This window comes from Tursiops truncatus, chromosome 10, assembly GCF_011762595.2.
Source record: "Tursiops truncatus isolate mTurTru1 chromosome 10, mTurTru1.mat.Y, whole genome shotgun sequence".
Lineage (NCBI taxonomy): Eukaryota > Metazoa > Chordata > Mammalia > Artiodactyla > Delphinidae > Tursiops > Tursiops truncatus.
In genome coordinates, this window is record NC_047043.1 from 16,614,657 (window position 1) to 16,629,746 (window position 15,090).

At 38.8% G+C, this 15,090-nt stretch overlaps 1 protein-coding gene across 7 annotated transcripts in view; it reads left to right on the plus strand.

Annotated features, from left to right (window-relative positions):
* CDKAL1 (CDKAL1 threonylcarbamoyladenosine tRNA methylthiotransferase) overlaps positions 1-15,090 on the plus strand; it is a 652,719-nt gene that overhangs the window by 559,212 nt on the left and 78,417 nt on the right. Inside the window, exon 14 of one of the 7 annotated variants that reach the window (XM_033863888.2) lies at positions 13,035-13,076. The exons of the other annotated variants lie outside the window; for them this stretch is intronic. Within the exon in view, the coding sequence (XP_033719779.1) occupies positions 13,035-13,061 (27 nt within the window). The 3' untranslated portion in view covers positions 13,062-13,076. Of the gene's footprint in view, positions 1-13,034; positions 13,077-15,090 lie in introns of those variants that run through there. 7 annotated transcript variants of the gene reach the window in all.

The following is a 15,090-nucleotide window of genomic DNA, read 5'->3' on the forward strand; positions in this document are numbered from 1 at the left end:
TTCTCATGAGAAGGAACCGTAGAGATCATCTTATCTAACCACTGCATTTTGCAGTGAGGCAGCCACGGCCCCGAGAAGCTAAGTGTCTGTCTAAAATCACGTGGCTGGATTACGGCTGATGCTATAATTCGATACACTAGGCAACATAAAGAGTGATATTTCCTAAAGGTTATGGTGGACTAGAATGTAACGTTTTTTATAAAAATAAATACATGTGACAACTGGCTTGGAGACTTCGCACTTCTAAACTGGTGCCCAATATTATATCTTTCTACTGTCCTTAAATGGGTCTGGACTGTATGTAACACAATTGCCTAGTAAAACAAAACATATCCTCAAGTATGGCTTTGGGAGTCAGAGACCAGGCAGTTGTCTGAGCTCCAGCATGTACTTTCTGGGTCTTGGGAGTTTTCCCTGCTCGGAAATGAGGATGGCTGACGTGACCAACTGTCAGCTCCATGGGGTACCATTCTTCCCTAAAAATTCCCTAAAAATATTGCAGTTGATGTCCCATAGCCCAGAGGAAAAAATGGTTTTGGTTTCAGACCCCAACCTTTCGGATCTATCCTACAAATTCCAAAGTAGGTTCAGCTCAAAATCAATATGGAAAGACTGGACTAGTCTTAACTACTCTTAACCTTCTGAGTTTTGAAGTGAGGAGGAAAATATGTAGAATTATTTCTAGAGCCTCTAGTGTTATTCCTGGGTTAGACTAGTTCCACTAAGATATTCTTGAACTCACCTTCCTACCCAGGGTGCCTTCAAAACTCTGCTCTTGTCCTATGATCGAAATAAGCGTAATTTCTCCTACACTTTCCTATCCGATCCAGGTCCAGATCCACATTTTGCGGAGCCTGCATGGCCCATCAGTAATAATGGCTGTGGGTGCCATGACCAAAGGCGCTTCAGCAAACACAGGCAGGGAGTTGATTGGGGGAAGTGTCAATGCCCTAGAACCTGCCATCCAACAAATAGTTTTTTGCTGTGACTATCTCACAAGATCCAGGTGAGGACCAACTTGGGTTCTTTTTCATACATGAAGTTATTTTTATTGAGATGCTTCTTGACATATAACAAAGAGTGACATCATTTAATACAGAGAATGCTCAACAAGGTGAAAGTCTGGAAAGTTTAGGTCTTCAACTTTATGGTATATTGTTTTTTACTTTTAAATATGAGTTTCACCTTTAATCGTGTGAAAAGTAGCACCATGTGAGTAACTGGCTTTCTCGCCGGACTGGCAAGTAGAGAGAGCGTGGTGGAGATGAATGGGACCTGTGGAGTTTGGAGGCCTTAGTGGACTCCCTGACAGATCAGACCATCACACAAAGGCTTAGAGCTTAAACTAATAAGAATAACAAAGCCTAACCCGCAGCTCTGTCCCCCTTATCCATTCACAGGAGCCTTGCAGGTTGTATGCGCCCAGCTCCCTAGTTAGTGCCCTGCAACGAAGACCAGCCTCTTTCCTTAGTCATGTGGATTCTGACTCTATTTTGACTTGAGAAGAAGCTAATTATGGCTTGATTTTTTTTTTGGAAAGAATGATTAATAATCACTTCCATTTAGTGGAATGTAATCTGTGGAGGCAGCATTAATGTTTTTACTACCTTATGAAGCAACATAAGGAAGAAAGGAAAAACAAAAAACCCTGTATACTCTTTTGCAACAAGCTATAAAATGATGTATTTAATCTTGAATAATTAAAGAAAAATATTTTTATTCACATAATGTTATAATCATATTGCTAATACCAGCGTAATGCTTACTTTTTAACTAATTCATTTTCTCATTTGTGGCAATTGAGAAAGGTTTATTAAATCTAATGACTGTTTTAGGATTAAGTAGGGGAAAAGCATGTTCTAATTACAGGGATGGATAAAAGCAAACTAATTAACCAAAAACGTGTATTTCCTTCCTGAGGGATGTCTGGTCAGGCATATCCGAGATGAACTCGGGTTACCTAGCTCCTAAGTTTTTTAATCATGTTTTTAGATTGCATTTTTTACACCATCTGTACCATTAACACGACTGTAATTTCTGTCACAGTTGGAAGCTTCAGTTAATAAATGTTTTGTTTTGGAGGGGGAGGGGAGGCAGAGAAGAAGATGGGAATGTTTATGAATGAACCAAAGGAAGAGGGGCCTGAAATGAAATGCTGGATATTGGTGACTGGGGCTTTGGTGTTGCCCTTCCGTGCCACACATTATAGCTTACGTTTACTTGGGAAAATAGTCTTAATTCATCCTTAAAAAAAAAATCTTATCTAATAGAAAGTATAATCACCAGCTAATAATAATAATACCTAAATAACCTCATTCATGTATAACAGTATATACAGAAGAATAGGTAATTATTTTATGAAACTCAGAAGCATTGATTTTTCAGTGTTTTGTATATCCTGAGCAAAGCACAGGATCACAGTACTACAGTCTGAGCTCCAAATAAATTATTTTATCCTTTTTTGAAAAAATTACAGGTTTTCTGGATATGCATTCGTTTTTTAGCTAGCGACTACCACCGCAGGCTTCTTTAAAGCACACTGATTATGTTTTCACAACTGGAGAGAACAATCAGAGGTTTTAAAGCATCTGATTGTAATTTCAAAGAGTGGTGGTGTACTGATAAAATGTCCACAGGAATAGATAATAAAGTTGGGGGGCAAGGGTCGGGGGAGACAGGACACAATGCAGATTGTTGCCCAAAACCAACTACACATACTTTTCAGAAGGAAAAGATTACCATTCATGACAAAAAAATTATAAACTCTATGAAGACCCTATTTTTAGTTAAGTCCTAAAATACTAGGATGAAATCTTACATCTGGAAGCAGAAGCGACATTAGATTTCATACTGTGAAGGAAACATCAGTATATATTGTGTGCCTGGTGTCTGCTGTGTGCTTAGGGATACAGATGATAAAGATAGGAGTCTCCCTGAAGGAGCTTACAGTGTAAGCCAGCATTTGGGGGACTAGGAGTGGCAGCAAAATAGAAGTTGTGGGGCTTCCCTGGTGGCGCAGTGGTTGAGAGTCCGCCTGCCGATGCAGGGAACACGGGTTCGTGCCCCGGTCCGGGAGGATCCCACGTGCCGCGGAGCGGCTAGGCCTGTGAGCCATGGCCGCTGAGCCTGCGCGTCCGGAGCCTGTGCTCCGCAGCGGGAGGGGCCACAACAGTGAGAGGCCCGCATACCGCAAAATAAAAAAAAAAAAAATAGAAGTTGTAGTAATTTACTTACAAAAAAAAGTTTTTCAGGAGAATTTTGGTAGTAGTGGAAATAGCATTTATCTGGTTGTAATAATTTGTATATACAGTGGCCTTTTGACATTTGCTGGCCATATCCTAGAGCCTTTGTGAATCCTCAGATTCCCAAACAACCTTATAGTTTATAATTACAACCCTAATTTATGCTAATAAAAGTATTTGAAAATTTAGAGTGGCACCTTCAGGCCTGTCTGAAAGAGACTGTGCACATTGGCAGTAAGAAAGCCATGTAAAGATGTAAAACACTGGGAAGTTGACTGTCTTCACTCTTAAGTGAGTCCATCCCATCTACCAATCTTGAAGTAATTTGGGAATTCCAAATCGTGTGTCACCAAAAAAGCAAATAGATAAATGTCCTGAACATCCCAGTTCAAACGAGTAGTAAGGATCTCACACTCATTTGAAAGAATTCTCACATTAATTGTGCATTTACCAAACAGCACACACTTCCAGGAGCAAGAAAAAAAAAAAAGTCTGTTGGGTAATTCATAAACAAGGTACACAGGTATTCCTTACTCACTGTGCTGTAAAAGTCAAAACTGGCAATGATTGCTTCGAGAGCATCTGCTGGAAGCTTGGTTTCATGGCCTTCAGTCCAGGACCATGTTCTCTAGCAAGATGTTCTTTTTAACAGAATTCCACCACTGAAGGGACCGGTGCAGATATGACTCTTGTTGTAATGGAAGTTTCCCTATATAACCAAATCTTCACCCTTAAAACAAAACCTAGTTAAGATAATGAGGGCAAGTGTAGTCAAAGCCTCCATAAAATTTGCTTGAAACTTGGCTCTTAATGTCAGTTAACCAAACACTCTTATCAATAAAACCAGTAACCTTGGAATTGATCAGATTAAGCATTCAAGTCAACTTAATATTTAAAACGCTTTCAGATAATTGCCACAAAGCCTTATTAAATACATCAGCCCAATTTCAAGGTTGTCCTGTCAACTTCATCCTGACAGGCTTTTCCATATTCCATTGCTGGCTTTCTAACTTACTTTTCAACAGACCCAAATCAGAGTAATGAAAACAGTCAAACTGCTCATAAAATGTCACATTACTATGAGAGCACACATTATTTCTACAGATATTTTCTGTCAGTCACTAGATCACTACTCAAATGACAGCAGTGCCTGCCTGGAACATGCTTTAAAAATGACAATCCCATACTGTAAAGACTACTTCAGCAGTAAAATTTACTGATTTGTCCCTTTGATCTCAGCCTACAAAAGATACCAAATGTTACTCAGGAATAAATAAAACATTTACAGAAAAGAGGAGAAAAGGTTATATGCTTCATTTTGCTTATCAATGTCATTTCCAAGCCAACAATTTTATTAGGGGTAGGGGTATGGTGACATGCTATTTTTAGTTTGTAGGGGAGAAATGTGACATTTAGAACAAATGTCATAGCATTTCTTCAATAAAAATCCATGCTGTCAGCTGCCTAGCTCTAGAGAATTATAGAAAAGCTGTACTGAACCAAAAGAGAAGCAACAATAACTTGATTTTTAGCTTAACCCTCTCAGACCCAGGCTCATTGTGGACCGACATTAATAACAGTTTTTGTTGTGTAGCTTGGGGACGCAGGCCTGTATTTGCACAGAGTGTTTCTTGAAAGAATCTGTTCTGTCTACTTAAGAAATGACCCTGTGTTCAACCAAAGCTTTGTGACCTGTGTATTCAGTGAACCTTGAGGAGAAGCAATTTCTTCACAAACAAAAGAAGAACTCAAATACCTACTAAAATAACTATTCTAAGACGAAAGCCAGAAAATGACTTTTTATTGACTGTAAACAACAAAATGAGAGCAGCAAAAAACAGTAGAGGAGATAATTACTAGAATTTAATATAAAAAGAAATAGCATGTAATGAATGTAGTTCTTGTTATGGAACTTTTTTGCCCTTATCTCTCCCACTTTTTTTTGGCATCTGTTCACATTCTACCATGAAATATCTCTGGGTTGTTCTTTAACTTCTCAGGACAAGAGCCATATCTTACATTTCTCTCAATTCCCCACAGTGCCTAGCACAGTTCTTGATAAAATTATTGAACAGTTAAACCACTGGTTTGGGAAATGCGGTCCATATCTAATTTTTTAAAACTTTCTGGCTCTCCCTAGCATGCCACCCCCGCCCTCAAACACACACAGTGATGACTTTCAGGTTTTGCCATTTTTAAGGTTCAGATCCTACTCAGTCCACCCTGACTCCTTTGGGTAATAATAGTCAACTTTGCTGACAATGACCTATGCACTTTTTAAATAAGGATCGTTATTTCATTAAGTGAGAAGATGGAGACATCGGTGACTTTCTTAATGTTCTTTCCCCTTGCAAATAATCCTGTGCTTTGTTCATGATCTTTCCTTTCCTTCCTGTCTCAAAGAGGTTCCTCTCTTCCTTGACAAAGCTCTTCCTTCCCTTTGACTCTCAATCAGGTCTCTCCAGGCTTTCTTGGAATTCTGTCGTTTGTCCCCAGGTGTCTCGAGGTCTCCCCTATTCTGGGTCTTCTTCCTTTTTGCTTTCTGATGGGCCTAATAATAATCTCCACTTTAACCTGCCTTCTTCTCTAATGCTAAACATGAATGAACACTCAGTAGGTCCCAGGCATTGAGCCAGGTAATACACATGGGTATATACACTTTCGAATAAGGTAGAATCCCTTCTCTTAAATAGCTGACAACTGCCAAACCGATTCAACAGGTAATCTGTTCTTTATATCACCTCCACAATCATTCAGCAAACATTTCCTGAGTCAAATTCAAGTGACACAGTGATGGCTAATGACAGTCTTTGCTCTCAAGGATCTCATAGTGTATGCAGTTCCCAGAGCCCATACCAGCTATGTGTCTCATTTTGAACTCGTACTTGTTTCCTGTCCCCAATTCTGAAGTGTATTTTATATGTATCCAGAATGCTTAATGTGGTTTTTCTTCGGTTTTGGTGGAAACATTTTGAAGGCAAAGACTGTTTTTCCAAAACTGAATTTTTTTTTAACATCTTTATTGGAATATAATTGCTTTACAGTGGTGTGCTAGTTTCTGCTTTAAAACTGAATTGCTTTTTACCTTTCATGGTCATTGCCTAACAGGGGACCCTAACCACAGGGCCACCTCCTGCAGCCACTCAGGCTGTGGACTGTTCAGCTCCAGGGGGACCAAACACATCTCAGTCTAAGTGGCTCTTGATGCTCAAGAAGTATTTTTGTTTGACTCTTGGGATGCCAGCAATTTATGAAACATTGTTTTGTTTTCTAAAAGGCATCCCTGAATCCTTTCTTTCTCCTACTCTTTTTAAACCCACCCACCCACGCAGTACATAAAGCCATGGGAATAATTCATACTCAGTGGTTCAGAAGTAGGTGATGTTTTGAAAATTCATTTTTATATGAATTAGATACATATGATTTAGTAATCTGTATATGACCCCAATTGTATTCCTAACCTGTTTTTTCTAATAGTGTTTGTTTTGTTTTGTTTTTTAACATCTTTATTGGAGTATAATTGCTTTACAATGGTTTGTTAGTTTCTGCTGTATAACAGAGTGAGTCAGCTGCATGTATACATATATCCCCATATCTCCTCCCTCTTGCATCTCCCTCCCACCCTCCCTCTCCCACCCCTATAGGTGGACACAAAGCAACGAGCTGATCTCCCTGTGCTATGCGGCTGCTTCCCACTAGCTATCTATTTTACATTTGCTGGTGTATATATGTCCATGCCACTCTCTCACTTCGTTCCAGCTTACCCTTCCCCCTCCCTGTGTCCTCAAGTCCATTCTCTATGTCTGCGTCTTTATTCCTCTCCTGCCCCTAGGTTCTTCAGAACCTTTTTTTTTAAGATTCCATATATATATGTGTTAGCATACGGTATTTGTTTTTCTCTTTCTGACTTACTTCACTCTGTATGACAGTCTCTAGGTCCATGCACCTCACTGCAAATAACTCAATTTTGTTTCTTTCTATGGCTGAGTAATATTTCATTGTATATATGTGCCACATCTTCTTTATCCATTCATCTGTCAGTGGACACTTAGGTTGTTTCCATGTCCTGGCTATTGTAAATAGAGCTGCAATGAACATTTTGGTACATGACTCTGTTTGAATTATGGTTTTCTCAGGGCATATGCCCAGTAGTGGGATTGCTGGATCGTATGGTAGTTCTATTTTTAGTTTTTTAAGGAACCTCCATACTGTTCTCCATAGTGGCTGTATCAATTTACATTCCCACCAACAGTGCAAGATGGTTCCCTTTTCTCCACACCCTCTCCAGCTTTTATTGTTTGTAGATTTTTTGATGATGGCCATTCTGACTGGTGTGAGGTGATACCTCATTGTAGTTTTGATCCGCATTTCTCTAATGATAGTGATGTTGAGCATCCTTTCATGTGTTTGTTGGCAATCTGTATGTCCTCTTTGGAGAAATGTCTACTTAGGTCTTGTGCCCATTTCTGGGTTGGGTTGTTTGTTTTTTTGATATGGAGTTGCATGAGCTGCTTGTATATTTTGGAGATTAATCCTTTTTCAGTTGCTCTGTTTGCAAATATTTTCTCCCATTGAGGGTTGTCTCTTCATCTTGTTTATGGTTTCCTTTGCTGTGCAAAAGCTTTTAAGTTTCATTAGGTCCCACTTGTTTATTTTTGTTTTTATTTCCATTACTCTAGGAGGTGGATCAAAAAGGATCTTGCTGTGATCTATGTCATAGAGTGTTCTGCCTATGTTTTCCTCTAAGAGTTTGATAGTGTCTGGCCTGACATTTAGGTCTTTAATCCATTTTGAGTTTATTCTTGTGTATGGTGTTAGGGAGCGTTCTAATTTCAGTCTTTTACACATAGCTGTCCAGTTTTCCCAGCACCACTTATTGAAGAGGCTGTCTTTTCTCCACTGTATATTCTTGCCTCCTTTATCAAAGATAAGGTGACCATATGTGTGTGGGTTTATCTCTGGGCTTTCTATCCTGTTCCATTGATCTATATTTCTGTTTTTTGTGCCAGTGCCATGTGGTCTTGATTACTGTAGCTTTGTAATACAGGCTGAAGTCAGGGAGCCTGATTCCTCCAGCTCCGTTTTTCTTTCTCAAGATTGCTTTGGCTATTCGGGGTCTTTTGTGTTTCCATACAAATTGTGAAATTTTTTGTTCTAGTTCTGTGAAAAATGACATCTAATGGTGTTTTGACATGACTTTTTAACACTTGTTATATATATTGACAACCTCAGTGGCAGGGTGGAGGTATGTGATTTCTTTTTATCAGTAAGCATTGTCATTTCTAACCATGGATTCTTAAATACAAAGGAAAATAATTGCTCTTGTATGGATTTATTTAAGACTGTAATGAATTAACCTAATGTCATTTGAACGTGGGTTGCTTCTGCATCTATTCTGATGTCAGTGAACATATGTCACATTTCTTCTGTTATGGCAGCTGTATAATCATCAATAGCAGTATTTTATATTAATCAAAATATAGGATGTCTCACCTTCATCTTTGTGTGCACATGGGGGGTTGGGGGGCGGGATGTCACCATCTTAGCTAGGAACAGAATTCCTCTTAGGAAAGGAAATAGCTTTGTCTAGGAAACTATTTTGATAAGCAGTTTAATGGACAAAGAAAGAACCTGAGACCATGAATGAGAAGGAAAAAAGTTATGACAGAACTGAATGCTCGGCAGTAGAAAAATAGAGGGAATTTTTCTCTCACTATAAACAGAAGAAAGAGTGATTAAAGAGGGGGAAGAAGTGGGGAAATAATTAATATTCAATTAAATAAAATAATTAATAATAGGTGATTTGCATTTTTTTCCTGTGTGCCTTTAATCACAAAACTAAGTCAGAAGACCAGAAATTGGGAACTAGATGTGACCTTGAGAATGTAAGAACCCCAGATGCTGAAAGTCATGTGGAGAAGGGCACTGTACTTTTTTTCACAAGACAAGGTGTGGAAGTTGGGAGCCTAGATCTAAAGGGGTAGGGAGACCCCAGATGACATCTTAGTTTCATATATATTCATTCCTGGTTTCCTCATCCACAAAATGGAAATAATAAAAGTGTATATATATATGGGTTGTCTTAATGATGAAATAAATTAATACAAGTGAAGAGATTAGGAAAATGCTGTACGTAGTATGCACTGGATGTTGCCATATACATCACCCATCCTCATTGTAAGCATGCATGTAATAGAACATTTGGGTGTGCTTTTCATGTACATGCTTAAAACTCAGTTACAAAGAAGTAATACGTATAAAACCCATCCTAAGGAACCAAAATTGATTCAGTACCCCTTCTTTCTAACACCTTCATTTCTCCTTTAAATGTAAAGTATTTTATACTCCAAACAAATAAATGATGAGTAATTTATTATCTATATATCAGTATTATTTGCCTCCATATGTCATCATGTATTTTAAAAGACCAGAATCTTATTAAAATGTTGATATATTTTCCAATCCATATACATTTGTTCTTCAAGAGAAAAAGCTGTGCTTTGTTTCTAAAGCAGTGGTGTAACTAGGACTCATTAGACATAACTTTTAAAGTTTTAGTCATTGGGCTCTTGTCTGCATGACATGGAAAAGCAGCTTACTTTGAAGAAGTTAGCCTCAGCGGTTGCTAAATGCTGTACTGTGTAAAATATTAAAATACAGGGGTGGTGATGTTATTTTGAGAATGTAATTACTGTGTGTTTTGATTGCTTCCTTTTAAACCTTTAGGCCATTTACTGCTGACCAATTTTGGTAGCCATTTATGTTCATGAGAACTGGTTTACCATATTGATTATAATATATCTAGAAACTTAGCTATAAAAAGACTATAATTCAAATCTAAATAATCCTCTAGAAAAACATTTACCCCTAAGTAATTGCTTATTTTACTTAATTTTTCTCCAGAATTATTGTTTTTAATCAGTGTGTTTGGGAGGAGGTAGTAAGTGAGTAACTTGAAAAAGCTGTAATATTTAATAGTGATTTCTTTTATAGTTGGGAGGGGACTTTTGAAATAAAATATTCTGTTTTAGCTCAGCTCAAGTTGGAAATGCAAACAGGAAACATGGGAGGACAAGGGGAATCATTGTGACAGCAGGAAGGGCGAGGAACCTGACTTGAGGAGCTCGTGGAGAAGCCTGACCTCGCCCAGGACATCCAGTCCATCCCCTGACTTTCTCCTCTACCTCTGGACACCTTTCCAATCTAGTCTTTTTTCTCCATTCTCATAACCTCCCATTTTTGCACTTTTTACATTTTATTTTTATTGCTTCCTTCATTTTCTGTCTTGATACAGTGAAAGCTCTTTAAGAACAAGGACTGTATCTGCTTACTGTATCCCTAGTGTCTAGGACATTTAGAAGGTTAATGAGTATTTGTTGAATGAGTTAGTGAATTCACTTATAAGTCACTTTGCAAGTTTTTGATTATTCACTATGTTCAAAAGACCCATTTCCCATGCCTTAGTATTTAGTCTTGCTGGGAATTAAATTCATAAAATCTGTGAGAAGGACAACCTGCCAGTATGTATCAGAGCTTTCCAAGTGTATAGAGGAATATATTAAAAGAAACAGTCATGAATTTGGGTAAACATAAATCTATGAGGAGGTTCATTGCAGAACTGTTTGTAATAATAAAATATTAAAAAAGAAAAAAACCCTAAATATCCAGTACTAGGTGATGGATTAATAGATATGCTACACTCACAGGATATAAGGCCATGCAGTCACTGAAAATCATGTTGTAAAGGAATATTTAATGATGGGGGAATGTTTATTGATGTGTCAAAAAATGGAAACAGTATGACGAGATACCATGTATCTTTGATATCAATTTTATTAATAATCACAATATATTTGCTTAGAAAAAAATAAGACTGGTAACATACACCACAACATTAACAGTAGTTATCTCTAAGTGACAGAATCCTGGGTGATTTTCATTTTCTTTTCTGGTGGCCTTTCTGAATTTTTTGAATATTTCTAAAACAAACATGTAATGCTTTTGTAAAGAAAGGTGGAAGAAAGGAAAGTTTTCCAGTGCCATTTTGTAGGGTGATGGGACAAGCCCATGAGGAAGGGATTGAAAGGTAAGTGGAAGGTGAGGAAGGGTGACAGTGTGTACAAGGAAGAGAGAGATTGGTCAGCATTTAAGAGTAGCAGCCACCAAAGAATTTGTTTGGTGGGGTTAATAGAACTCAGAGAGCTAGAAAGGTGCAGAGAGATCCCTGGAACCAGAGGAGCAAGATCGGTATGCATACCTTTGTCATTGCTTTGGCATGGAATCCTCCTAAGAGTATCAAGCCATGTGAAGTAGGTAAGAAACAGAACCCTGGTAAGCTTTGTCTAGGGGAAGGGTCTGCAGTCTGCCTGGGTGGGTTTTATTCAGCATAGGATTTAAGCACATTTTAGCCATATATTCCTTTGACTCTTAATATGTGTTTATTTCTTTCTTTTTTTCTGCACCTTGTTCTTTGTTTCTGCAATGATATTTTGAGAGACAGTGGGTAGAGTGGAAAGAGATGGGCTTCTGAGCTTGGCAGAATTCAGCAGACAGGAACTTCTTACTCTTAAGGATCTTACTCTTAAGATCCTCACTCTTTCACCTCTGAGCTCTGTGACCTTGGACAACTTTGCTTCGATGCTCTGAGCAAGTAGTGTTAAAATGAGGCTAATAACAAGTACCTTGCAAGGTTTTAAACAAGATAAATGTATGTAAAGTCACTAGCGCAATGCCCTTCACAGTAATAGACAGCCAGTAAATGTTAGCTATTGTTCTTAAGGTTGTATTTTCTTATTCTTGCTTACACAAGCACAGTATATCTTATAATTACAAAACCACATGCTTGTGTTGATGTGTTGTTTGTAGTTTTTAAAATTTTTTTTCTTAAGTAGTGTAAAGAAAAACTAGTCAAAATCTTTAAAAAGTTCAAATCTTCACCAGTAAAAGCAAGATGCCTTGTTGGTTCTGAGTGATCCTAACCAAAATCAATAGTGTGGTGATACTTCTATTTCATTATGACATCTACCAGTCACCTAAACTGGCCTTCCTGAAACAAAACAGTCTTTGAGAAATGCAAGCACATCGCTCAGCCTTGTTACGGAAAACTGGCAGACACCTGGATGTGCCCAGAGGGACTGTGATTTCACTTCTCACTCCATAAGCAACATCCTTCTGTTGTGAATTAAATCTTCACAGTCAAAATCTGCGTCTGCATGTGCTTGTTTATTTGGAAAAGAAATGTTATTCAGAGGCATTTTATTTGTAATAGTTATGGAGCAGTATGAGAGTGAGCAAGCTGAATATTGGTGTAGCGCTCTTTCCATGTGAAGATTCCTCGCCAGCATTGGTTTTTCTTTCTGGCTTAACTATCGTTTCCTATTACGACAAGGGACAAGTTATATTTTATACATACGTGTGAGTATGATGATTACATGTGCCAGTAACATGTATGGATATTGTATGTATTCTGTATGTGAATTAATGTATATAATATCTGAGGCTCTGCGTGTTAGTGAACTGGTTTCTGTTTACACAAGAAAATTTTTCTGGTTTCGCCGACCCTTACTTTATCCGAGAGGGTAAATGCTGTTCTCTTATCTCACATCCCAAGCTGAGTTCAGCATCTGGAGAAGCTTAAGGTCCCAGTGCATCAAATTATCGTGCTCAAACTGTTGTTTATTACAGTCCATTTTGTCCTGTCATTCCAGTGACAGAATGTCAAAGCTTTTCTTTCCGTTACCTTCAGCTCTCAGCATCTGCAGGGATCTGATGTGTTGTTTCTGCTTTACTCAGGGAGAAAAACTCAAGTGCTCAAGATGAAGGCTACAAGACTGCAGGCACCGGTTAACCCCTTTGCTAAAATAAAGCTCAGGGCGGGTTTATGCCCTGCCGTTTCCCACCCTGGACCACAAAAGCGCACTCCATTTTATGGATACCTGGTAGTTTCTTACATATTTCCGTCACTCTTCTCTTGAGTAGCGAATAACCACAAGCAAATCATGGGTGATAGCATTCATGATAGTATTGACAGGGTAAGTCTAGAAATTCAGTGCGCATTTCATCACTAAATGTTTCTACAACTATGTGGCCTGTAATCTGAGTGATTTAGTTTGGATAAATGGAAATATTGTATCCTATAAAACTCAGTCTAGAATAGCTAAACATGCACATGAATTTCCCATTGAATGTTTAGAATCTTCAACTTCTAGCCTTTATTTTTCAATTAGAAACGTATACCTAATTACGTATTTTTAGTTTTACATAACTGTAATCATATATATCATTATACATGATTTGTCTTTCCAGGACGAATTTTTGTCCTGCCAAAAGATGCTTTCATTTCTAGGATAGAATGCAACTTCTCTTACTCAGGTAAGAGAAAATCTGCCAGTAGTGAAAACACCACACTGATTACAGGCGAGCAAACATTTGTATATTTCTACTCAAACTCTCCTTTGGCCCAGGCAGCACTCTTCTCTCACCTGAACTTCATCAGTCACCTGCCGACTCATCCCTCTGCATTCATTCTTGTTTCCCTCTCAAATCTATTCATTCACCCAAGGGAAACTAGTATGCTCTTCTACACCAATAAATCTGACCATATCACTTCTCTACTTAAAACTGTACAATGACTTTCCATTCTTACGGAAAGCCCTTCTGCGTGTGAGGCTGGATCTCTCCCCATGCTCCCCCGGCCCTCTCTGCTCCAAGCACACCTTGCCATCTTCTTCTCCCTCAGGCAAACACCATTCCTTCTCCTGTGCTGTCTCTCTGCCTGAAATGCTCTTCCTGCCCTTCTTCACCGCATTAGCTCCTGGTCACCTTGCAGATCTCACCCCCAGAGCTTCCTCAGAGAACCTTCCCCAGACCTCCCTGACTAGGCCAGATCACCATCATGGTTACTAACAGGTGACACTCCTCTTAAACACACATCAGAGTTACCATTTTACGTTTGTGTCGTTATTTGATCATGGTTCATCTCCCTCCCTAGATTGTTAAGTTCCGTAAGAACAGGGACCATACCTGGTTTTGCTCACCGTGGTATCACTAGAGCCCAGCCCAAGGCCTGGCATACGGTACCTGCTCAGTGGAGACTTTGTAGAATTGAACAAAGACAACCATATCTGTAGTATATATTCTATTTTAAGAAAGTATATCCTCAGTCAGCCTGGTTTACAGTTTTCACAGGTATCCACTAGTTGTTTGTTTTTTATTGAAGTATGGTTGACTTACAAGGCTGCGTTAGTTTCCGCTGTACAGCAGAGTGAGTCAGCTATGCACACATATACATTCTTCTTTATATTCTTTTCCATTATGGTTTATCACGTAGCATATTGAATGTAGTTCCCTGTGCGACACAGTAGGACCTTGTTGTTTATCCATTCTATATATAATAGTTTGCATCTGGTAACCCCAAACTCCCAACCCATCCCTCCCTCCCTGCCTCGGCAACCACAAGTCTGTTCTTTACAGATCTCCACTCTTTTTTTTTTTTTTTTACATCTTTATTGGAGTATCATTGCTTTACAATGGTGTGTTAGTTTCTGCTCCATAACAAAAGCGAATCAGCCATACATATACACACGTTCCCATATCTCTTCCCTCTTGAGTCTCCCTCCCTCCCACCCTCCCTATCCCACCCCTCCAGGCGGTCACAAAGCACCGAGCTGATCTCCCTGTGCTATGCGGCTGCTTCCCACTACCTATCTACCTTACGTTTGGTAGTGCATATATGTCCATGCCTCTCTCTCGCTTTGTCACAGCTTACCCTTCCCCCTCCCCATATCCTCAAGTCCTTTCTCTAGTAGGTCTGTGTCTTTATTCCTGTCTTACCCCTAGGTTCTTCATG